General features: G+C 38.3%; 1 protein-coding gene across 6 annotated transcripts in view; it reads left to right on the forward strand.

The window, feature by feature from the left end:
• LOC148658419 (cell adhesion molecule 2-like) overlaps window positions 1-26,543 on the forward strand; it is a 698,357-nt gene that overhangs the window by 546,652 nt on the left and 125,162 nt on the right. For all 6 annotated transcript variants that reach the window (XM_088639574.1, XM_088639573.1, XM_088639577.1 and 3 more), the window contains exon 3: window positions 6,565-6,714. In XM_088639574.1, coding sequence (XP_088495700.1) covers window positions 6,565-6,714 — 150 coding nt within the window. The remainder of the gene's footprint in view (window positions 1-6,564; window positions 6,715-26,543) is intronic.

A 26,543-nucleotide genomic window follows, 5' to 3' on the forward strand; every position in this document is an offset into this window, starting at 1 on the left:
TCTGATCAGAAAATATAGAACCATGATTTTTGTTCTATAGCAAAAACGTCCAAAGCAGTTAAGCAAGTATAAGCTCATTGGTTGCAGAAAATTGTTACATTGATGCAGCCACTGCTAAAGTATCTAAGACAACCTGTGCACACTGTCAACCCAAAGATTCTATACATCAAGCAAATATTGGCGACTGGCAGGTACTGTTTAGTAATAACCTTTTCCTTCTCTATTTCCATCCATCCATTTTCTAACCGCTTTATCCAATGTAGGGTCACAAGGGAGCCAGAACCTATTCCAACAAGCAATGGGCGCAAGGCAGGATATATCACACACAGACACTAACATGCACACAATCACACCAGTGCCAATTAACCTATCAGTATGTCACTGGACTGTGGGAGGAAACGAAAGCACCTGGAACATGTGGAGAACATTCAACTTCCATGCAGATAGCACACTAGAAAGTGAACCTAGGGCCCAAGTCCTGTGAGGCAGTAATGCTAACCCATCATGCAGCCACTTTACTATTCATAAATGAGAAATCCAATACAATCCTGTTTTCTGAACTTTGGTAGGTCCCCCTTATTAGATAGCATGGCATCTGAGAACCTTCGTGCCATTTTTACTATTATTATGACATATACAGTAGTTATAAAACTGTTACAGAACAGTGTTTGGTAAATTGCAGAGAATTGCAAAGCAGGTCTAAGGCTGCACCAACCATATTAATGTAATAAGTGTCCCACTCTAAATTATTTCCTAACCTGCTTCTAGTGACTGGATTCCCATTATGTCTAAACCTTATGGCAGGAGAGTGAACTATGCTGCTTCTTTCTTAACCTAACCTAGGAAGGGGAGAGCGAACCAACCTTTTCCCTCTTAACCCTATGTGATACGCTGCCTTTCTCCTCTGAAATATATGGAAAACATTTCAGTTGGTGGCTGAACTGCCAGCCCTCCCTTCTCTGCCAAGTACCTTCTCTCTTCCCTGTTCTAACTGATAACGCTTAAGCTGCACTCACTGTGACTAGACCAATTTCATTAATAGACAATTAGATAACTTCCCCTGTGTTCTTCACCTATTTTAATAGATGACTAATAAAATTCAGTTGCAGTAAATTTCCATCTTGTAACCTCGTGTAAATGCCTGCACTTATTTTCTCTCCAAAATGGTCTTTAAGCTTCCCACCCACAGCTCAAACTGATATAGACAGTTTAGAGAGACAGGTGGTCCATTATATGAACCCATTTGAAATAGCTGGTTGCTGTTATGGCAGGAGTGATTTAAGACTAAAATGGAATGCGTGCAGTGAGAAAGGATGGGTTACTTGGGGTCACTATGTCAAAATTACTTGAATATGAACTGGAATGCTTGGGATTAATGTTGCATTCTAAAGTAATGGTTAATTAGACAGTAAAACAACTCAAGATAGATACTGTATGCTTATTTTAGTTGTTTTAAGAATATAGATATTTAACTCAGTAATATAAAATATTAGTAAATATTTCCCAGAGATGATATAACCATACTAGTAATGCAATTGTTATGTAGGCAATAAAACTATTTAAAACTATTTAAGATCTCTTGCGTTTATACATCTTTGTGGTACTTAAAATCATGCGTTTGTAAAGTTACTAAATCATTGGCATTACTTACAAAGAAAAGCGATATCCAATCCAATAACACCCATTATTACATGATTACATTTATTCTACATGCACACAAAGGTATAAAGCTTTCAGAGTGACTGTCATTTTAAACATTTGAGCTTTGCCAGCCTGGAAAACATTCACGAGATTGATTCCAGAGATGCAAATCAGAGCTTTAGATATGCTACATGCCAGACTGTAGGTGCCTGAGGTTAACAAAAGTGCACTGTCACCATCCAGCTGTTACAATACTTTGGAAATATTACAGAAGGACAGGCAGGATTAGGGACTGCCCCTATTCTTGTCAGTCACACTAACAAAGAAGCTCACCCAGCTGATGTGTTGACATTCGTTCTGAAGCTGTTTTCAGACATCGTCAACATTTTACACCCATCTCAACATGACAAGCAGGGGCTCCTGTGGCTGGAATAGCTGTCACAGTACCTCCAGTATCCCAGACCTTCTGTAGCAGGCCTTGTCACCTGGTATGGCATCAATTAAGCACCTTAGGGAAATGAGTGGATTGAGGCTGCAGTGGTGCTTCCTGCCGTGTCAGCTGTCAGTGTCACTGTTGTGCAGCATTTGTTGTTGCTGTTCATTTTCCTACTACTGGCATAGGTTAATCACAACCCATAACCGTCATGGGTGTTAATACACCTCCTACCTTGCAAACTTGAGCTGCATACATACAGGATATATATTTGTAGATAGAAGGGCTTTATTTCCGTTAATTCTCCAGAAATGCCTCTTTCTGGTTAAAGGAAAGCTAGGATTGCCAACTGTTCAGTTTTTATATAGACAGTCCCATTGTTAGCAGCCAGTCAGCAGCAGTAAACCAGCCTCAATGGATTTTAAGAGACACGGCACTATCAACAGCCTTACTTTACATTATTTCCTAAAGGATTTACATATATCCTATTAGACCTCTATGATTTGGTAACTCAATATCTTACTTTAATGTTATAACATAACAACATTGGATAAGAAAACAATAATTTGTTATTCTAAATAAAGTACATAATTACCTTTTTTCAGATCTAGACAACAAATTATATTGTATTATAAAGGTTCATTTTTATGTTTTATACAAAAGATTTACTTTTTTCACACAGGTGCCCTTTCTCATTTTATGTGAATTTTGTGACCTTCTCTCCACAGTGAGCACTACTCCATGCTTCAGTGCCTAGCTGCCCCCTCTGGGAGCCTTAGTAAAGAAGGTTCATTGAAACCTAGAGCTTGGATATGTAGAAGGTCCCTCATTTCTCTCAACCTCTGCTGACCTTAATACTAAAGAGAGGAACAACTAATCCTCTGCAGCTAACAGGCTGAGCTGAGCTTGGTGTTTGAATGGCAGAACTGTGATACAATCGCATAACCCTCTGAGGTAGGGAATCAATACACATGTGGACGTCTGATTAGACAAACTGAAGGCAGCAAGAGTAATGTTTTTCAAAGCTATAAACCATATACCCTTAGTGCACATGGTGTAAATTACACTATTTTTAGATGTAAATCCTGAAATTATTTTCAGATTTTGGGTCATTGTTTTTTTTATCCAGCACTATTTATCAAAAATAATAAAACATTGCATTGTGGATGACATTGTGGTACAGTGGTTAGCATTGCTGCCTCTTAGTGCTGGGGCCTTGGGTTCAGTTCCTGGTGTGCTATATGTGTGGGGTTTGTATGTTCTTCCTGTGCTCATGTGTTTTGTCTCCAGGTGCTCTGGTTTCCACTTCCAGTCCAAAGACAACAGACTGGCTTCCTGCCCAGAGTGTATCCTGCCTTACATCCCTTGATTGCTCGGATAGGCTCCGTCTCCCCCATTATTCTGCATTGAATAAAGTGGATTTATTCAATAATAATAATAATTGCTTACATTTATATAGCGCTTTTCTGGACACTCCACTCAAAGCGCTTTACAGGTAAAGGGGACTCCCCTCCACCAACCCCAATGTGCAGCAACCACCTGGATGATGCGACGGCAGCCATAGTGCACCAGAACACTCACCACACATCAGCTATCAGTGGGGAGGAGAGCAGAGTAATTAAGCCAATTTATAGAGGTGGATTGTTAGGAGGCCATGATTGATAAAGGCCGATGGGAAATTTGGCCAGGACGCCGGGGTCCATCAATGGATAGATGGGTGTATTATAATACTTTACTTCCAATTTATATTTAAACAAAGTTTTGGGAGTCCTAAACAAGCTACCCAGCCATGATGATGAAGCTGAAACCCCGGCTTCTCCCATTAAATGGGTAGATAAGATCACCAGATGATTTAACTGCTAAAACCCAAATGGGCTAGATGAACCAAATGTCCTCCTCGGTTATTGTAAACATTCTTATGTTGTTATTCATTATTACACTACATCATTAGCCCTGGGCCAGTCCTTGATGGTGCCCATGTTTTGGAAGCAAGTCCTCACAAGCCTGACTTGCATGTTCCGTGGCAATTACTAATGCAGCCACTCCTGCACTTTTGAAACAAGAAAGCAAGTCGAGTTTAGAGAGGAGAGGGCAAATTCAATTTGTTGAATTAACAGATACCTTCAAAAATCTACTTATATTATTTATTAGTTTTATTGAGAGATGAAAGTCACAGCAAGGCATGGAATCACAGGGTTTCCAGAGCTTCCTTTATAGTCTCTGCGAAGCCTTTTGATATTGAAATAAGGAGACATTTAAAGGCAATATTCAACCAATCCCTACTTGAAAATACAAGAACATATACAACTTACTGTATGTGCAACATATGGACAATATATACAGGGCATACACATGTCCCCTTAAGCAAGCCTGTTGGTTGATGTAACTTGCAGTGTAAAAACAGCCCAGTGCCCGGGGGCAGAGAATTTCTATGACCTGTTATTATTACCAGGGCACCATCCCCATGTGAAAGACTGAAATGTCTTTCCGATTTATGTGACCTTCACTTACGGTGGTTAATCATTTAGAGTCTCTCAGTGGGCCAGATAAGAAGTGTTTACTATATGTAATTTGGGACAAGCAGGCCCCATAGAGTATAAAATGTTTCCAACTTAAAGTTCAGGGTGGGTTACGTGATGTTGCTGTTATACCATCTTTTCTATTCACTTTGTTTTGGGATATGCCGACATGTTACCTAAGGTTGATGTAACATTTACAGCACTGGGTGACCTTAATTTCCCATTTTGTGCTAGTCATTTCTTTTATTTCCTCGAGAGGCAACCAAGACAAAAGAGAAAAACTTAATGAGTTTCACATTTATTTGCAATATAGACCTGTTACACTTTTTGTTTAATGCTGAATGTGAGTTTATTAAGATAGCTGTTAAAAATGCTTTGAATTATATTGAATTACTACAGTAAGTACAATATCAAAGCTGATATATTTGTGGTATTTTTACAAAAGGGCAAACTAGGCAGCAGCTCTAATGGAATGTGTTATTTTGCTTGTTTTTAGTCTTTAAAACATTCCGTAGTTAGGGAAACCCAAAACACTGAAGTAAGACTTCTAGAAAGTAATTAAAAGACTTCAGATGAATAAACCCTTTCAAATATTTCAAAATGAAAGCTTTATGATTATGAGAATTTTATCCCTGTGTTCTCCATCATGAATTGCTGTACTTATGCATCATCTTGGTGCGAAGAGCCGTATGTTTGGGATTATGTGCCAATTTACCACCCAGTTGCAAAAGCAGACACTTAAATGCAGAACATAACCGACACTAATTGGGCCATGCTGCCAATTAGAGGCACAGAACAATGAGACAAAGAATAGCTGCAAAGTAGCACCCTTGTTTCACACTGAATTCATAAGAAACTGTTCTTTCTTGCTTGTGCCCACTCTTGTTGTTTGACTGCTGTGATTTAGAATTTCTGTGATGCTTTTACCTTACACCTATTCCATTTCTCTTGCTTTTAGATTAACATTATGCTTATAGTGTGCCTTGCTGTGCTGTATCCCCATGCTTCTGTTATGCCTGTCTCTTATGATGAACTCCTGAGCATTTGAGTTAAACACTTTCTATAGCCGTGTCTGTTGCATGGCTCAGAGAGTTTTGGAGCTTTAGACACGCTGACAGCGTGTTTGATTTGGAGCCACGCAATCCCAGTTCAATTCTCTGAAACTGTCCTTAATAGAAAACTAAGGATGCTGACACACCATTTTAGCAGTTCCTTACATTATGCATTGTCATGCTGTCCCCTTGCATTACTGATTTTTTGTTTTTCATTTTTCTCTGTAAACTGCCATCAACCTTTTTAAGGAATGTAAACTTACTGACTTGTTTTTCTCTTTCTTTATTGACACAGTTCTCACTGCTGGTGTAATTGCTCTGTTGACTTGTTTGTCTCCTTTCAACTGAAAAGTATAATTCAATCACCATGTTAACATGGTTACATTTAAAGTAATTGAAGGGTAGTTTGCTGACTAGCTCAGGTGGATGTTGACAGTGTAGACATAATGAAAGGATCTGAAGCAATCAGTGAAAATAACTGGTAAACAGATAAACACCCACTCCCTTATGGTTAATAATATCCTTCACAAAGTTTTCACTCTGAATATACATTCCCTGACTGTATTGTTTAGAAAACTGTTCTGATTTTCCATTGGAAAAGGTTCTTAGGAAAAACAGGTCTTTACCTGTACAAAAGAATCATATTTTATTTAATTATTTTGATCCAAAAACATTTTTCTTTGCTTGAAGTCATTGTAATGATACAGTATATCTGTTAGTTATAAGTGGAAAATGTACAGTATGTGCTAGAAAGGCCATGTGTTAGTTTTGAAATAGATGCATTCTTAACCTTTTCTTTGAGACTTACTGTAGCTGTGAGGGAGACTCATGATAATATCTCTCTCTTTTATAGCATGAATATTAAAAACACAACAGGTTACTATATTTTGTATCTTTCTTTTCTCTCTCTCTGTCACAGGCGGCCAAGGGCAGTTTCCAATTACTCAGAATGTGACAGTCACAGAAGGAGGAACGGTAAACCTGACCTGCCGGGTGGATCACAATGACAACACTTCCCTCCAGTGGTCAAATCCAGCTCAACAGACTCTCTATTTTGGTGATAAGAAAGGTTAGTGTGCTGGTTTCTACCCAGTTGTTCCTTTCTGTGTCATAAACCTAATTTCCTTTCAGTTTGTTGTTGTTTTTAGTTTGCGACATGTATTAGACAAAGGAGAAGAACAATTCTGAAAGCCCAAGAGAAAGCATTTGCAACTGTACCACTGTGATGTAAAATGTTTAGCTTTCTGAGGAATACTCACAATAAGGGTTTGTGATTTTAAGTGCAACACAACTGCATTTATATCAGTACTTTACTGTCAGAGTCGAAGATGCCTTTAGTTCTGTCTTGACTGGCAAACATAATTTCAGTGTCTTCCCTGTAAACAATAATTTCTGTCATTCCACCTACATGACAAAAGCCTGTTTCCGCTCTTGGCAGGTTTAGTTGTCTTTGTAAGAGCAAATAAAACTGATTTGCATGTTAGTTTAGTCACGCTCTATCTCCCCTCACTGAACACCTCACCATTTGTGGTTGCCATCACCTTGCAGAATTGTTTTTTGATAAAATGAAATTGGTCCATGATGGATGCCAGTAATTCAAAACCATCATGCTGTTTTAAGTATCGTAGGTCATAGAAATAGGTGATATTCGTATACCACTACATTAAAAAGACAATTATGCAGTTTGTAAAGTTTGCATTACAAATGTACTGATTTAAAGAAAATGATTATGCCTGCTTTTAGAGATGTGCTTCTGTCGAGATAACATCAAACAGGTATAGATTTGTATGTGGTCACACAACAAAAGCAGAATGTCTCATAGATTAGCTTCAATCACAAAGCCACTCAGAATATCCAGCCTCCATCAGAGTTGAAGCAAGATGACTTGCTCTGGCATTCTAGTGCATGCCTTGCATTTTATCAGTTCTTTTGTCCTAATACTGCAAAAACTGCCTTTCTTTGGTAAACAGTCAGATCACCATGTTTCATACCTGCACTTCTTGTTTTTCCATAGCAGTCATCACAAACCACATCATCTCCTGTAATGATAAAAAGGGAGAGGTATTTTTCTGTCTTCTTAACTTTAAACTTTAACACATGCAAACCTGGCATTACTGTACATGACATGATCACTGAGCTATTATGCAAGTCAAAGAGGTGACAGGCATCTGAGTCACAAATGAAACCAATCTATTTTAAATCTGTTATTAGACGTTGTCCCTGATCATGCAATCATTGAGTTTCTTTCTGAAAGTTTATTGTCAAAGCTCAGGAGCCCTGTCATGCAGTTTGTGATGGCTGAGCATAAATGACGCAATGGGAAATGTAAAATGACAGGAAGACGGGGTTAGTCTTGCACTGGTGGATTGAGGCCTGCTTCTAGCTGTGCCTGCAGAAATGCCATGCACATTTACAGCTGCTCGAGTTGAGTGTTACATCCCCAAAGAAAGCGAAAGATTACTTGTCCCCACAAAAAAAAAACAAGAAGTAGGACAGCAAGGTGATTAATGTTGCAAACTTATAACAAATTATATTTCTATCAGACACTTGATAAATGAACTCAATGTGGGGAAGAAATAGAGCAGGTGGCCCTGTAGGAAGAAAGAGACACAGAGCACAGCTCACTTCTTATTATACTGCCCTATGGGACTGAAGGCTTAGCACAGACTTGTGAGACTGGTGCTTCCAGTGCTGAGCCTACCTGAGGGACCCCTTTATCAATGTTGCATAAAGGAAGGTCCAAAGTCTCTGGTGGTTTCTTCCCGTACTTTCACTTTCAGTATTTATCAGTAGAAGAAGAGGTGTATCATTATTTTTTTTTACGTTTCACCTCCTGCACTGATTTTACTAGACAGCCATTGGTGATTCTGAAGTTTTCGTTAACTTCAAGAAATATTACAATATCATAGTTGCTGAAATAATATTTATAAGAAATATTTTTTGCTTACCCTTGAGAATTAACTTGTGTATGTGAAAGCTCTTCCTGAAGTCTTGAAGAATGATTGTTAAAGCCTTGCAGCAAATGAGAATGAAGAAGCTCATTAGTTAGCACCAGGGGGCGATGTCATTGGTATTGACACGCCAAAATACGAAAATTAGTTTAGTCCTGAAGTTCTCTGTTAATGCAGAAATTAATTTACATGTTAGAGATACCCATTTTGCTTATTTTTAATCATTGTATGTGTATTACTTCACTTTAATGAAAAAAACTCACTATATCTTGCCACAATAAAAATAGTAATAGATTAAAAGAGATTCCTTGCTCCTGTTTTTTTATTAATCTACTGTACCAAAAGGTGCACATTCAAATTTTGTAAAACCATCAAATAGATAAAAGAATCTTGGAGCTATTTTGGATTTGTTAAAAGAAAGTAAATCTATTTAAAAAATGTGTGAATCCTTTTATCACTGAACAAAAAACATGACAAAAAAGTATTTTTCTTCAGATTTCTATAATTCAAAGCTTACCCTGGAATTTTTTCTATTACTTGGAAATGTTTCCCCAAAAAGCCCCAATCTAGTATCAATAGATGCTTGCAGAAGCTGGTTGAGGTCCAATAATACACATAAAAGAATAAAGAGAATGAGTTTCATTTTAATTAGGAAGGATTACAGGGGCGGATTAAGGTGATCAGAGGCCCCTAGGCTACATGTTGTGTAGGCCCCCCCTACCCATCCCAATTACAAGCGAGAGAAAAATATTGTAATATACCAGTATACCAATATACCTGACTCTGTAACAGCTTTTCTCCACAGGCTGTCAGGCTCCTCAACACCCTGGGACCTACTATGCCTACTCCAAATCTGGAAACTTAGTTATTTTTTGCCTAATGTCAGACATACTGTCTGATGTATTCTTTGCACAACTTTTGCACAATCCTTAAAGTAAATTGCACTATGCACATTGCATTTTATGTACCCTGTACCCTGTCAGAAAATGTCTATGTCAGCATTGTCTTTAGCATTGTCTTGTCAGTGTCTTGTCTGTATTGGCACCATAGACCTGGAGAACGATATCTCGCTCCTCTGTATACTTGTATATGGCTGGAATAACAAATAAACTTGAATTGAAGCTGAACTGAACTGAACTGAACTAATAATTCAGTGACGCGTTTGGAGTAAGAGAGTGCTACCATTGATTCAAACAGAATATGACGCTGCACACACCGGGAACATGCACACACACTACTATAGCCTGTAAATTAATGTAAGTACAGCACTGCAACCAATAAATCAGATTTACAGCCAATCTACGAGCTGGCTCGTCATCATGATCTGTGTTGATGTGGTGTGCGCCTAGGCTAGAGCTAGCTGCAGCTAACCTCTCAACCTCGGTTATTGTGTCACTGGCTGCAAAGTTAGCAGTAAATTCGGTATAGGGGTCTGGCTCAGGCTGACTGGATGACCAGTCAATCTGGGAACTTTTTAAGTAGATCCTGCTCACGCTGATCTTTTAACCATTGTGCTTTTTATTTTTACACCCCACTAACATATTGTAACGAATACGGCCAACATACAGGTTATACGAGCCGGTTGCAGCATGGTGACGGCACTGCTCTCTACTCCCCTCCGCATAACAGGGATGTTGGCCACCAGGACACGTGAAGGTCTCCTTCAGCTCAGCCGACAAGACCCCTGTTGAGCAACACCAGAGACCTGGGTTTGAACCCATGCAGTGAAGGCAAAAGCCCGAGAACTTGAACTCGTTACAATATTTTCTAGCCCACATTTTGACTCTAACCACTGTAAACTTGCACCAGTGATGATCCACTGAGTGACACAACAGTGATATTAAATCTGGCAAAATAAATTTGATCTGTATCTAACCAATCGGTTCACAAATTATTTAACGTTTTTATGGACCAATGGGGGCCCACAGGTCTGTTACAAAACTAAAAAAAAAACAATAATTCTGGCAAATCAGGGGCCCCTGATTATCCTGGGCCCCTAGGCTACAGCCTTTGCCAGCCTGTTCGTTAATCCGCCCCAGGGAAGGAAATATGTTTAAGAGCACAGTTTGATCCATGTTTCCTGCAGCACTGCTGTCAAATAATAAACTCCACTCGAAAACCCCACCAAGTGGTTATCTGATCATCAGACGATGACTTCTTCTTTTGCTTGATTACTGCTAAAAGAAAGTGTGGGTTGAAAATGAATGAAACGTCATTAAAATCCATTAAAATAATAAACACATTTTCCAATGATTCCCTTTTAAATCCCACTTGAAAAATATCAAGGTTAGTTTTTCAAAACTCCAGCATTAACAACAAGAACAATGGATCTCATGTCTTAACTCTCGATCTATCTGATAAAAACCTCATATAAAGGCTGCTGATAAGCACTATCTGAAACAGAGATATATTCGGGATATTGTTTGAAATTTAGTTGCTTTGCCATAAGTTCAGCCATAGTACCTGTCTGAAAAGTTTCCTAATGGGTCTCATTACTACCATCATGTGTGCTCTGTACCCTCAGGGAGTAACTTACTCCTTTTTAATGTGATGTGGGATTGCTCAGATATAGTTATGTTTTCAGAGTGGGTTACTTCACTCTTTTTGAGCAAAAAATTCCCTTCTACTTTGGTCTAATTTTCTCGACTGACGGCTCATCACTAAATGTATCTGTGCAACAGAGGCAGATTTGACTGGCTGGCATTGCTGCTCCGGCAAAGATAAGCACTCAGTGCTGGCAGCCTTTTCATTCCCTTTCATGCCATCAGTGCCCCCCCCTTTTTCTTGATGTAGTGTACTGTATATAGAGCTCCATTGTGTAAGTACATAGGTCCAGGGAGCACACTGTCCAAGGCTGGGTACTTCTTGCGTTTAGATTTTCTTATCTCAAGGTGATTGTGTGTTCTCTGTTGTCGGGAAGGGTGGAGATTGCCCCTTGGGCAAAAAAGATGGGTTGGTGTGAGCAGGTGTTAATGGGAGTTCATCTGTGGGAGAGGTTTGAGAAATGGAGTCAAAGTGGCACAATAAAAAAGGGGAATATCCTTTTTTTCTTGCTTTGTTAAATTTTTTGCTTTGTAGAAAAGAACTGATAGCAACAGATAGATTTATCTTGTTTCTTTGATTTGAGTTTATTCTATTCATGTAGCTGCAGTCACACTGAGTTCATTTATCATAAAAACTGGTCAATACTCTATTTCTGGGTTAAATTATATCTCAATATCAATATATCCACTCTTTCTGTGACTTGCTGGAAGGCCTCTGGTATGAGGCTGTTTCTGCAGTCTGTGGAGCCTAGAGTGTACCATAGAAATTTCAGTCCAGCTTTCCTGTTCACCTAAGCACCCGTTATCAAATACCACTGACACTTGTCTCATTTCCTGAGAACTAATTGAATATCATAGGGTGTAAATGGAAGAGACTCTTGTTCTCACCATGTAATGACAAATATTGGGCCTGTAGGACTATATAGTCTCAGTGGTAGTTCTTCCTGCCTTCTCCCACAAGTAAGGAAGCTTAGTCAATCCATTTTTTCTATTTTGCTATTGAAAGAGAGGTAGCATTTGTAATCAGCAACTTTTGGCTGCTGCAGAAGTTAAATTGTGCAATAAGTTGAAAAGCAAATGGCAAGGATCTTGAACTGTGGTAAAAATGATGATTTCACAATTTTTTAAGTTATGCATGTTGCTAAAATCATGTTTTCGCTGTTAAATGCACATTCTAAAATTCACCATATGCTTCTGTTGCATACAGTATTTGTATTCAACCCTTCCTGTGGTTATGGAGGAAAGATATTTCTGTTTGCAATATTGGGCTTAATATAATGGAGATTTTTCATTAAGATGCTTCAGAAAGTTCCTTTTACTTCAGAAAAGGCTAAAGGTTGTTCTGTTTAAAGTACAGTATGTATCTAAAGTAAAGGTCTATCCAAGACCTTTATGATAATACTTAGGCTTAGGATGCAAAGTCAGACTATATTCACAGGTATATGGGTTTTAATTGAGAACTACATTAACAGAAGAAAAACAAACTACTATTAGCAGCTAACACTTTCACACTATTAAATTCATTTAAACTCCCCTGTGGTTAATGAGAAAGGTTGAAGACCCATATTGAAATATGCACCAGGGCCTACTGTAGGTCTGTCTTACTCGCACTCCAAAGTAAAAAGTGCTCAATAAATCCAAAATTAACCTCTCAAAAGATAAATGTAAGTTATTTTGCATCCTGTTCTTTTATTAAGTTTACCAAAACCTATGATGTAAACAGTGGTGTGATTACCGAGTTTTTGTATCTATTGAGCAGGTTTGATAGAGCCTCCTGTTCTTTTTCTGGATTTCACAGATTCTTTGTTCAACTCCTAACCAGAAAGCCTTGCATTAATCTCATTCCTATGGACAATAATGTGATTGGTAATTATGTTGCGAAAGGTCTGTAGACTCTGCACCACCTCATTACACATGCATGTAAATAACAATAAGCTACTGTGCCCCATGATTATACAGTATATGCACTTAGGAAGGGAAGGTAGTTACGACATATTAGACTGATCAGCTTTTGGAGGTGGCGTAGTTTTTTAGCAGTAAGAAGAAAACATTTAGTCTGAACATTTTCCTAAAGTAATTTGTCTAATGGAATGGGGCAGGACCATCAATTTGAGCAGTGAGCATACATATTTTGTGTAATTTGGGTCAAACAAAAATAAATAGACCAATACATGACAGCACCGTAGAACTGTAATAGTAACTTCTGGACCAATGACAAAACAGCTGCCAGCTGTATTTTGTGGAAGAGACATGGCAAAGGCTGTAGAAGAAAGATGTATTTTTGTTGCGGACATTGCACTTCAGTGTGGGAAAGAGCATTTGTAATGCTTAGCACATTCTTCTGTGATTTTAAAGGCGAAAGGAAATGTATTCTGCTCAGCAGAGGTTGCCTGGGCTAAGTGTGAAACACTTACATTCCATCTCCTTTTAAACAGCCAGATGAAAAGGTTTTTGGCACAACTAATACAATGGCAGTGCGAAAATGAAGAATGGGAGGCTGGGAACAGTACAGAATTGCGCTTTTGAGCTTTGCCGGGGGGGAATTTCTGGGAAGATTTACAGCAGCATTGGCTCATTGCTTAATCGGGTGGCAGAAAGCTATTCTGTCTCAGTGTGTGTCCTCTACACCTTTAAAATAAGATTTATATGTGTTATATTAGGGATAGATGATCCTTGAATGATGTGGCTCAGTTCAGCCCTAACTCAAATTCATTGTCCAGTCAGGGTTAATCAATCAATCAATCAAACAAGTTAACTTTCTCAAATGGTTTTTTAGGGTAGTTGTAACAGGGCTCACAGTGTATAGTTAGTTGGTCTTGGTCAAGTCATTCCTCCTAGTTCCTAAGAGGTCCACCACATCACGCAGCTGTTTTTTGCTACAGTGTGTTTGATGCAGGTTTGGTACTCTCTAGGACCTCTGGATACTTGCTTGGACATATTTCTGAGACAGAGATTCATCATCATACACATCTGTATAACTCCAGGGGTTATGCACACCTCTCCACAAAAAAAAAATGTCATAACACGAGTCTTGGGTTTCTTACTAGTTTATCTCACATTTCTTTGTCCCTTTGCCTTATTTTTCAGCTCCATCTTAAATGCAAGACACAAAACAGAATGTTTTCTCCTCAAATTATGCAAGGACAGGAGAGGAAAACACAGGTTAAAATTGCAGCCATGATTTCTTAGGTTAAAATTACACTCTGCTGGATTTTACTGTATGCATGTATGTGCAGTCATTCAAAATCTCGTGAGAATTTGAGGGTTTGAGAAGTCTACAACAAAACACAAAGCAGAAACAGACAAATGCATTGAGATGCAAGAAATAGTTTATTTTTTCATAGATAGGCATAGAAGCCATAGAATCTTTAATATATAAAAATAGAACTTCTGTATATGGATATTAATTAGCTTGCCGAATCACAATATTTGCAAGATGTAACTAGCATATAAAGTCAAGGTCACCAGCTGTTCACCCTTATTAGGACTTATCAACGTGGCATAATCAACTTTGACTTTATATATGCAAAAAGCAGAAGTAGAAGCCTTGTGAGTATTGTATCTCCCAGGTGTTGCAATAAAGGATGAGCTAATTAAAATTTGAACCCATACTTCTTGGTGTCTGCATAGTCTTAAAAAGCCCAAATAACACTAATGGGTACATACATTATCTCTATTCATTACTTTTGTTTTAATTGTCAATGAGACAGAGTTGAACTATATACTTTAAAGTGAAACAAGGGCAAAACAAAGCCTCAAGCAGTAGTCTAAAAATGAAACATTTGTGGTAGTTTTTTTTTTTTTCGTAAAAATAATAGATTACAGTCTTACCTTACAACACAGTGTTCAACTACCTGCTAAGCATGTGGTTGAGCTGCACTCAGACCTCACTTCAGTGGATGTAAATGAAGCAATTTGGAGCAGAGCAAATAGTGCACAAAGCAATGAGCACAGCAGTATGCAGTACATTTATTTTTGCACAAACCTTGTGCATCCTTAAATCATTAGTACAAATGTCAGTACTAACAATGTAATGATACTAATGACTTTCACTGATGCATAAGCACTAAAACTCCTCATTAGTAAGAGAGTTGTTTGGGCAGAGGTGATGAGATGATTTAACCTGTGGAATCTCAAGCTTGGTTAAAATGAAAAAGAAAGAACATAGAAAGGAGAGAGTGTGCCCCGCTTATCAAGAAAACAATGACTATGTGCTGTACCATTGGTACATTGGTAGCTAGACTATGGCACCTCAGGTGGTTGTGACAGCAATGGAACCAAGTTCTCTTTTGCAAGTAATTAAAGTTTTATGTACAACTCCTTGGTCTGCGAACATAGTACAGTTGGGCAGAACAATATGCTACCTGTTTTGTTAAATGGACCAATCCAAGTGTGATGGTCTGAGCAGGATTGTGTAGTTGGTACTGCACTTGCAGTGATTGTTGGCAATTTCACCACTTAGTGTTACATTGATCAAGCTCTGGGACCTTACTTGATGCCATTCCTGTAGACAAGACATGTTCTCAGGCTGCTTGTGTAACAATGGCTTTCTAGAAAGATGAGAATTCATTCATGCCTTGCTCACGAGTTGTGAGCTCATTTAAATATCCATGGGATGAGCCGAGGTAATTGAAAAGACACATGATTATCCAGACAGGAATGAGACACCCTTTCCCCTATCAAGGGGAATCCTTTGAAATAGCATCTATGACCTGGTGCAAAGCATACATCACAGATGTACAGCTTGTATTTCTTTCATTGGTGGATACACAGGCTGCTAGCAATAGACCTCTTTTTGATCCTATGCCATGTCTGTTCAATAAAATGTCAGTGCACCCAGTGCACATGCTAAAACAATATTCTCTTTTATCTCATTACTGTTACCGAACAGTAGATTGGTGTTAGAAGTCCTAATTTTTTGCTGCACAGTATATAATTTGACATGAAAAAGGCCATTAGTTCCAATTATTTTAAATTCATTTCAAAATACTGTACATTGAGCCACAGATCTTCACTTTTTCATACAACTTTTATTTTCTGGTGTTCAGGTTCAACAGGTTTAGCAAGAATTTCAGCAAGGAGCAATCTCAACTTTATTTTGCTTGCTGATGACTCGTTTGATTACCTCTGTACTTTGTAAATAAAAAGCACAGTTCCAACCTCACAGCTTGTGTTTGGCATGTGTCCATTGGTCAGGTACTCACTTATTTGTGTGGACTCTAATGAACAAGGTCCCCTGTGGCATCACACTGAAACATCCTAGGAATTCTTGCAGATCAGTGGTGCCCAATGCCAGTCTCAAGACCCAGAATTCAACAGGTTTTGTTGTTTTTTTTAGTTACAAACACCTGGGAGAAGACTTAAACATATCCAATTAATATTTTAACTGGAAAATTGTATCCCATCACAGTCTAGATGTCATGATCGGAATCCCTCCTATTAAGGGTGCTCCGGTCCTTTCATATTTTAGTTGAATATGTGCACCTGCCCTCTGTTTTTCCCTCCTTATTTAAGCTGGTGCTCTCACTACTACTGGCTCTGCATTGGAAGACGGTCGCCCTATGTACGTAGCTTGAAGCCATAGGTCTCCTATCGGCATCCTGACCCAGCTGTCCGGGGCTTGGAGTTCCTGGCCTCGTCAGTCTATTTTTAACTTCCTTGTTCCTGGTTCCTTGTCCCCGTTCCTTGTTTTTATTCTTGTCTTTCTCTTGGATGGACCTCCCGGTTTTTGGTTTTGGACTCGTTCGCCTGCGCCATGCCCCCTGAGCACCAGATCATTATATTCATGCCCCCCTGTCTGTCAACCCATCCTGATCCTCGTTGTCTCCTCCCTGTTGTCCTTCTCCACTTACTTCCGGATTATTTCGTCTGCATAAGGTCCTGAACTACACTTCGCAGGAACCTATACCGGCTTCCGTTACACTAAAACTGTCGATGATTTTAGATACTTAAAGATGCTGCTGAATTCTGAAACTCTAAATCACGTATTTAAGTCATGTAAATCAAATCCTGGTCCATATTTCCTAACCGGCTGCATCACTTCCTGGTATGGTAACTGCTCTGCCTGAGAGCTCAAGGTACTCCAGAGGGTGGTGACACTGGCTCAAAGTACTACCAGCTATGTGCTACCGAACATCGAGGATATCTACTCTGTTAGATGCCACAAGAAGGCCTATCTCAGGGAAAGTCTATCCTCAGGGACCCCAGTCACCCAAACCACAACTTGTTCTCTCTACTACCATCTGGAACATGATACTGAAGTACAGACCAAATACAGACCAAGACCAACAGGTTTCAAAACAGCTTCTTCCCCCAGGCAATAAGACTGCTAAACAGCCAACCACAGCAGACACCTGCAATTACCCAAACGGCCGCTGGCGAATAGGCAACCTACTGTACTTGATCTGATAGCATGCATTAACCAAATCCCTATAAACTTCTATCCTTCTAGTCTTCTATCCCTCTTTACCAGCTCACGGATAAAGCATTTCATTGCCGACATCACCGCTGTATGCTGTACAGTTCGTGCATTGATAAATAAATCTTGCTTCTAGTGGTTTTCATTTTGAATGAGCTCTAAGTTTTAGTATCCATATGTGGCTTAAAACAATTGCTTGCGATGCAATGATAGCTGATTTGAAGGTGGTAAAATGATCAGTTTAAAATCTCTATCAGTTTAAATGTTTTTAAATGTTTCAATCAAGGATTCAGTTTGGAACTCTGGTGAAACAAAAACCAGAAGAACAAGGTATTCCTCTAACAAAGCAGTCTGAAAAGCTTCCTTTACAAGCACCACACAAGAATAATGCTTTTGCAAATTCTTGATGCATTACCTATTTTTATTGCAAAAATACTGTTTTTAAGGGCATGATTCTGAGGGATTTACAGAAACTGACATGAGAGTGGCTATACAAACAAAAATCTTAATTTTACAGTCAACCCTCACTCAACCCCCACAAAAGCACTAAGAGATCACAAAATGGGTGATAGAAATCGAATAGAACATTAGCATATTATTCTAAAATGTCATGCGTCCTATGATCTAACGTCTAAACTGCTTTAACAGAGTGCATTTTTGTGGCACAGAACTCTACAAAAGCCTTTTGAGTGCCTGAAAGGGAAGCTCCTGTGCTTTAGTTGTAATGTATAAACAGAAACTCACCTGAAAGACATTTTGGCATGACATATTTTGGTATAATCACATCATAAAGCACAGAGGAGACGTGGTACCACCACTGGCCTTTAAGCAGTGCTACCACATGCAGTGCATGATGGAAGTGATGAAACTGGCTGTCCTCAAACAGTGTTTGAGCTGTGATGGGGATCATTGTCCTTCCGAAAGGTTACATTTGCACTACAAAAAGCTCTATGGTAACCTGGGAGGGTATTCTCCAAGATCATTCTACGATTATACTGGTCAGCATTCAACAGAGTAGACATCTCGTGGCCAGAAACACAATGTGCCCACAGTGTTGAATGATAACCGCTGTGCTGTACTGTGAATTCTGGACATTCCTGGTCCAAAACGTATCTCCTTTTGATTGTCTGCAGACCCATACTCATCCATTGCATTGGTCGAGTTTCTCATTACTCCACAGGATGGTACTGTAGGCCCAGTCTCACAGATGTACAGTATTAACAGATGTCATTGTCACTTCCTGCAGTTCATGCATTTGTGCAGATTTTATCATTCAGTCCACGTGCCCTTTGGAGATTCAACAGAAGCTGAGAGGAGCTAAGACGATTGTTGCTGTATGGCACGATGGAAGTGATCCGCTTTGCTATTTTTGCATTAAGATAAACTTGCTAAGACAATACTTTTAAATTATTACCACCTTTCAGTTTAAGTTCCTCAGCTAAGCAAGGTACTGTTGACTTTGTAAGACACTAATATAAACTTTTGTTTACATGTAAAAACATCTGGCAGATTGCTGTGAAGCTTCCTTCAAAAAGTAATGGGTCACAGCCTCTTTACCAATTATATATTACATAATGCATTACATAATTAATTATACTGTTATATGTCATTTTTCTTATTTTGAATTCTGAAAATAATATGATTTGTTGGTGATATTAACTCAGGAAGATTCCATGTAAAACAAATCCTCAATGTATTTGTGAACTTATTGCTTTATCATTACATGGAAAACATTTACTCACTAAAAAATAGTTCTTAGTCAATCAATCTTGGTGCTACCACCAAGCCATTCTATTGAATTTAAATCTGGGCTTAGAGCCACCCATGCTAATAATTGAATTCCTTGATCTTCTTTCCAGACTTCAGCTTTTACTGGCTTTGAGGCAGGGTGCTCCTTCTTCTCGGAGAATATGTAATTTTTATTGAGCTTTTCCTGATTAGAAAAACGACAATACCCTTTGGCAACGCTGTTGTTCTATTTTTCAGCATTTACAGTAGTTGGTAATTTAACTGCTTTCTGTATCACAATGTCATATCGGTCGGGTTTCACATTTGCTTCCAAGACATTTCCAGTCTTTTCTTGCCAATATTTTCCACCTTTTTTTCATCAGTCCTGAACAGATGTTTTGGCAGACCCTGTTTGCAAATTAGCACACATGTCAAGTGACTTCTCTGTTTCTACTCACCCAAAGTATAATCACCCCCTATGTTTTGTGTATTTGTTCTTTTAATCCTGTAAGTAACAGGTATCCTAGTTGTTGTTGGGTAAAGTGATATAAATTATGCCTTTCCTCTATACATTAACCCTCCTATTTTTTCTGCCAGCTTCCTTTATGCAATGCCATCCTGTCTTAAATTGATTGGCTGCACAATTCTCCATTTAATTTTTCACAGAGAGTTAATTTTTCTTTCTTGGGTTTCCCACACTGAAGATCAATCACTTTTGTTATTGTAAATGTGTCAATATCTAAATAACGTGTCTCTTTCCAACTTGTACATAAAATTTTCTCATCTGTTTTCAGGTTCTGTCAGCTCACCAGAACATTAAATTATCAAATTTAGTTGTGATTCAAGCTGTGATTTAAATGATTTTGGAAGACGTAATATGAGATTACACCATGTGTGTGTGTACATAGATTGTATCTCCATTCATATCTTATTTTCTTTAAAACTTCTCATTTTGTCCATTATGTCAGCTTACTTTTTGTTCTTTAAACAGTAAACTAAAGTGCTCAGGAAAACACAATTCAATATGTTGTAAAGGATATAAAAAGGAAGAAACAATAATAAGAAGAGAGTCACTATAATATGTTGAAACTTTCTAATATGATAAAAGCAATCAGCCCAAACTATTACATGCACTAATCCATGCATAAATACTGATTTTCATATAGCAAAATGGATCAGTTGTAGGCTCTGTGTATTTTTTTCTCTTTAAATATTAACTGGTTGTATATTTTTTACCTTTCTTGCAGGGGTATTACAGTGATTCTGTACAGTTCTTTTTGATTGCAATACAAGTATAATTGAACATTGCAGAAAATGAAGAACAGGGAGCTAAATTCCTAGGCACACAAAAATAATTATCTCATTCTTTGGTGTAAGCTGTGGTGTAAATCTTTATAGTCTCTGTAAGTACCATGATAAAAGGCAGACTTCCCTCTTCTATCAAACCTCCAAAAAACTAACTCTTGCTGCCATTTTTCCCAGTCAAATCTTAATAGTATTCAACATTTTATCACCACAAAAGGCAACCCTAGGGAATAGGCCAAATGTTGAACCAAGCTTCACACAACACAACTGCCCAGTCATTTGTCCTCCCTGCATGTCTTTTCAAAATGGTGGGAACGACTCAGGTCTCTATTCCTCCACGTGTATGCCATTGTAACTCATTTAAGGCACAAAATCATTCTAAGCTCCAAGCTAATATATCAAGAAATGGGTTCTGTGAAATTCCTATACTTTCATGAATAACAAAAAAAGGCTATTCTGATATGAACATGCATTCATGCACACATGCTGTAAATATGTATGCTTTGCAAAGTGCCATGCAGCATTGGGAACAGGAAAAAACAGAGGAGAGCTGTTCAGTATTCATACCAACAAACACATCTGTACATGTACGTGCTACTTAGCTTAGCCATCACAGCACCTGATGATCATGTCCATAGAGACAAGAGACCATTTAACCAACAGAAGTTGACATAGCTCTGCACAAGATGTAGACAGCAGTTACGAAGCTTCTAACTGCCTGAATTGCTCTTCTTTTTTATCTGCCAGCTCCTGCCTTTTAAACCTAGAGTCTGTCTGAATTGACAAATTTATCAGGTCTGTTGTTGCCTTCAGCAATGCACAAGGGGCACCTATACCAACAATTATGGTCCATGTGAAGTAATGTACATCAGCTTTCTTTCCTGAGGAAAAGGCTTGATCTACTACTAGTTTACATTTCTCATGAATCATGGGATATGCTATACTAGAGCACTTGCCATTCCCTGATGACAGGATTTGTTATTTGTTACCTATAGAATGCACCATTTTATAATACTTTTGAGGAGCAGTGTCTGTGTTATAATCAGGACAACAGGTCAGTAAAGTTTGTGATGATAAAATTCCTTTAAAATACTGAGGCTTACTGAGGAGCAACACATTTTAATGATAAATTAGTTCATTGTCTTTAAACTTTTGGTCTAAATCTAACATTGATCTTAGCAAATATGGCTTAGACTGATGATTGGAGAAAAGAGATAATGAATGTTTCATCTCTCTGAATGGAGACAGGGTGAATTTAGATCAAAATGATTGAGGGAGGTCACCAATTATACTAGCTCTGCATCAGAGTGCCTTATTACAGAGCTCATCCTTCACTTGAATGAGTCAAGGCTTCTAAGGGCCATGTTAAGCAGTGCAGATTCATCATGATACATACAGAATAATTTGATGATGTCTAGCACTGTATTGTTGGTGCAGTCACTTAAGTCTCCAGGTGACAGAAAAAAAAATGTATATCGTCCACTTCCTAGCTGAAGATTTATGCAAACAACACTCTTTGATTACTGGTCTTCCCCACTGATTTCCTTAAATGATTGCACAGAAGTGAAAGGTACAGAAACATTATAGGTACTGTATACAAATAAAGTCTCTTCAAGACTTTAAACAAACATCTGTCATTAGCTATACTGTACTCATTTATCTTATTCCTGCAAATGTACATTTATCCTTCCATCTGACATAAGCCTTATCTTGATAAATTTTTCTGTATTTGTTATTTCCTTTGTGATTTTGATGTCAGATACTTTAGTTTATGTTCTAATCCATTTCAGGTTATTCATCTGTCACGTTCGTAAACCCCTCCTCTTAAGGACGCTCCAGCCCTTCCTTGTTTTATACTCATCCACCGCACCTGCTCCCTGTTCCAACCCCCTTTTCAGTTCTCCTTAAAAGCCAGATGCTGACTCTGTTCCGGGCTCTGCTCTGGTTTCTGTACCAGGTGAGTCTGGGACCTGGAAGCGCCTGGTCCCGTCACGTTTTTAGTTCCTTTTCCTGTTCCCGTGCCGGTCCCGACCCGGGTCTCGTTTTTAACCCTGTTTGTCTTGGATGGACTGCATGGCTTTGGACTTTTGCCTCAGCTTGGATTCCCACTTGGACTTTCTTCTGGATTGTTTGCCTCGGCCACACCTCCCCTGAACACCAGCGCACCATGGACATGCCCCCCTGTTTTTCATTCCCGACTCCCGCATGCTTTTTTCCCCTTGTTTTCCTCACTCATCCCTGGATTGTGTCATCTGCATAGGATCTGGAAAGAACGCCTTCATTACATCATCAGGCTTTTAATTTGATTGTTCTTTGGGGGGTGTTGTATATTTTCTTCCATTCAGGGTTTCTTGGTGGCATCCATACAGATCCATTCAGAAGCATGTTTTCATATTATCTGTTTTCAAAATAATATTTTTCTATTGTGATGGGCTTTAGCCTGCCATTCCTCACAAGATTATTATGCTTCATTCCACTTTGAAGATAAGAAAATAAATAGGGTTTCTAATGAGAGGTGCTATTCAACTGATCATGCTTGTTTGTTTGCTAGTAATATATTGATCCAAGGATGTCAGTCAGCTAATTCTTGAAGGTTCACAGGAAACTGGCTTCAACATCATGGTTTAGATATTTGTTGGAGACAAAGGAGATGTCAGTTCAGATACATGGCATAACTTGGGAATTTTCCAGGAAACAAACTACAGCTTCTATGGTTCATCTTTAGACTAAAGATTACATTAATCTTTCATAGCTTTTATATTTCTCTATCAGAACATTTAATTATTGTTTATTTCACTTCTGTTTTCTTTGACCTTCCATCAAAGCTAAATACTATGTGACAGATATACTGTATTGTTTTGTAGAACTAGTATTTATATAAAAGAAAACTTCAGCAGGATTTACAAACTTTAAAAAGAAGTACATAATACAAGTTTACATCTATACTGGACCTGGGGAGTGACATTAAAAGTGCTATCTATTGATATTTTTTTTTACTTGAGACTTAGTGCATAGAAAATGGCACTTACCGCTTACTTATGGATCCATTTATTCTTTAAGGGGCACTATCTTTTAACTATTATCCCCTGAAGTGTCTTGCCTGCCTCATTTATTTCTGTAGAGGATGCCACTTTAAAAGGCTGTATAAAACAAGTTGAAGTATTTGAAAGAATTGGTGTAATCAAAGAATTCAACAGCTGTAAAACAAAGACAGCACTTGTAGCCGTGGAAACCTTGAACACTGAAATTGTTGGGATTGCAGCTTGAAGCCCAGTTCATGGCCTCTAGGCCTATTCAGCATAAGCCGCTGAGAAAGAAAGCTGTTTGGATCGAGTGCACAGTCAAGCCTATTTTGTCAGAAGCTGCGTATCAACAATTCCAGGAGAGCAATATACTGTACACTGTCATTTTGTTTGTCCTTTTTGGAGTGTGCTTAGCTGTTATTCTCCTGGGGTATGTATTAACTGTTACTCTCAAGCTGATGGGCACTTGTGGAATCCTGCTGCAAGATTCCATTGCAGAGAATGAATACTTTCTGTAGCTCAGAATTTTATATCAGTTTTGTCTTTTTTTAACTTTGTAGATCCACATTTAATGCTGGCTTTCCTGACAATCAATCACATATAGTACATAGACATTGTATATTCACAGTATCCTCGTCAAATTCAGTCTTTATCGAACTACAGTAGTTGCCATCTTACACTCTAATTGCAGCTCCCCCAGCTGTGTCAGGCTTCTCTTTCATTCAATACAACCTCTTTGTTGTCTTGAATGTGTTAGGAACCCATGACAGCAGTTTAATCAAAGGAAGCCCAGGTTTCTTTATATAAATGGATAACAATAATGAAACATATTCAGACCATTTATGAAATTTAATACCTTTATGTTTTGGTATCAGTTCATGTTTACATATCCTAAGCAATTATATAGTCATCCATTTCAGAAAGACCCTGATTCCAGAATTACATACCTATAGTAATAACTGTATAATTGAATTACATACTGTAGGATATTTAATTCCACAGGATTCCACAGTATTTACAAGAGCAGGGACCTGCCTTCATCCCTCTCTCATGTATCAGGTCTTTCTGTGCTCCTCAGTACAGAGTAAAAACTGTGGAAAAGTGAAAAATAGTTCACTCAATTAAACCAGAGGGAAGATTGGTAAGTAGGCCAGTTTTACAAAGCTTCAGCAGGAATTTATTCTGGGTCACTACTCCTCCTTTTCTTCATTGTGCCATGCAGTCTTTAGTGACTGTGAGAGGTCAAAACATCAGTTTAACATCACATCCTAAAGATGGATATAAAGTATCAGGCAAAATTCCACAGCTGAAATTAAAATCTTAAGGTCTTACTGACATACACCTGGTAGTATTTAATGCAGTGCCTAATGTAAGACAGAATGTGGGTTGAATAACTAAATGATAGGACTTCCTGCAATGTCTTTCTGTATAAGACACTGCTGTTGGTGCTTTCAGCTTTGAAGACTGAAAGTTAGATCCCTGGCTTTGCCTCTCTCTGTTGTAAAGAATCCAGAATGAGGGAATCAATATTGTGCACGGAGATAGGGCTTTTACTGTATAAAGATGATTGCTTTGCATAGCATAGTAACCTCTTTCTGGGCAAAATCAGTGAGACGTATGGCCATCTGTGTGATGTTTTATCTTGTTTGAAATTACTGCCTGAAACTATTCAGATGCTTATTTCAATCATAGGTCCAGGGAAGTGGTGGTCCTGTGTTGTATTTGAAGATCATATGTCTGATATCTAACAGAAAATCAATTTGAATTGTTACAATAGGAAAAGAAATAATGATGGCATGGTACTTAGCATTCCTGTCTTATGGCTCTAGGGTCCTGGGTTCTGGCCCAGGGGCACCTTCTGGGTGCAATCTGCCTTGTGTCCACATCTTCTCACACAGTCCAAACACATGGTCTCCAAGTTAATTGGCATTTAATTGCTTTCCGGATACAATTTTTGTATGTGCCTGTGATGGGCTGGTATTCCATTAAGGAAGTAGCCCTGGCTTGTGTTCTGTGCCTGTGGACTCTAGACCACCATGATTCTATATAAAGGATTAAATTGTTAATAACATGGATAGATAAAGTATTTCAGACTATTTTTCTTAATTTATTTTTTAATTTTAATGCATTTTATTTAAGGTTGTATTCTCATAATGAAATAAAAATAAAATAATTTAGATTTCTATTTTTAAAGAGGCTGCGGCTGTTAGATGATAATATGCCCAGTCACATGCTGAAAGCAGGATCTATTTGTAGACATCTTATCACCAGGATTTGTATGCGTGTGTTTTCTTTAAATACCATTAGCTTCTGTTTGCTGATTCTTCTGTTTTTGCAATTACTGGATTTGTGTAAGATTCATTCTTCAGTAATTTAGCCACTCTTTGCTAAAAAATGTGAAAATAAGGACATAAGGACTCCTATTTAGTTGTTTAGAATTCCAAACAGCAACAAAATACAAATAAAACAAACCACTTCCCCTAAAATAAATACTTATAAAAAGGCACAACAATACGTTTAACCTGGTATTATATCATTACCATGATTCATGACTTACAGTATTATATCACTACCATGAGTGTTTTTTTCCCCTTTACAGTCTCTACACAGTATACCCAAAAGGGAGTCCAGCAGGGATTTTGCAGTCTTCTGCTTGAGTATATTTATTACATATTAAACCCCTTGGTTGTATTCTTTTTAATATAATGAGACATAAATCACAAAAGCTATTGACTGTCTGCACGAAGCACATTAGGAATTTATAAGGGAAACTGCTGTTATGAGTGTTTGCACAAGTGTTTTTTTGTAAAGCTATGTAGCAGCACGTAGGATGGCACAGTATCAGTGAGGTTTAATTGAAATGCTGCTGCCCCAGCCTCCAGTGGATTGATGACTTTTGCTGGACTTGCAGCACTAAGGAATGTGAGGTA

The sequence above is a fragment of the Lepisosteus platostomus genome, chromosome 7, assembly GCF_059453375.1.
Source record: "Lepisosteus platostomus isolate fLepPlt1 chromosome 7, fLepPlt1.hap1, whole genome shotgun sequence".
In the NCBI taxonomy this organism is placed as follows: Eukaryota; Metazoa; Chordata; class Actinopteri; order Semionotiformes; family Lepisosteidae; genus Lepisosteus; species Lepisosteus platostomus.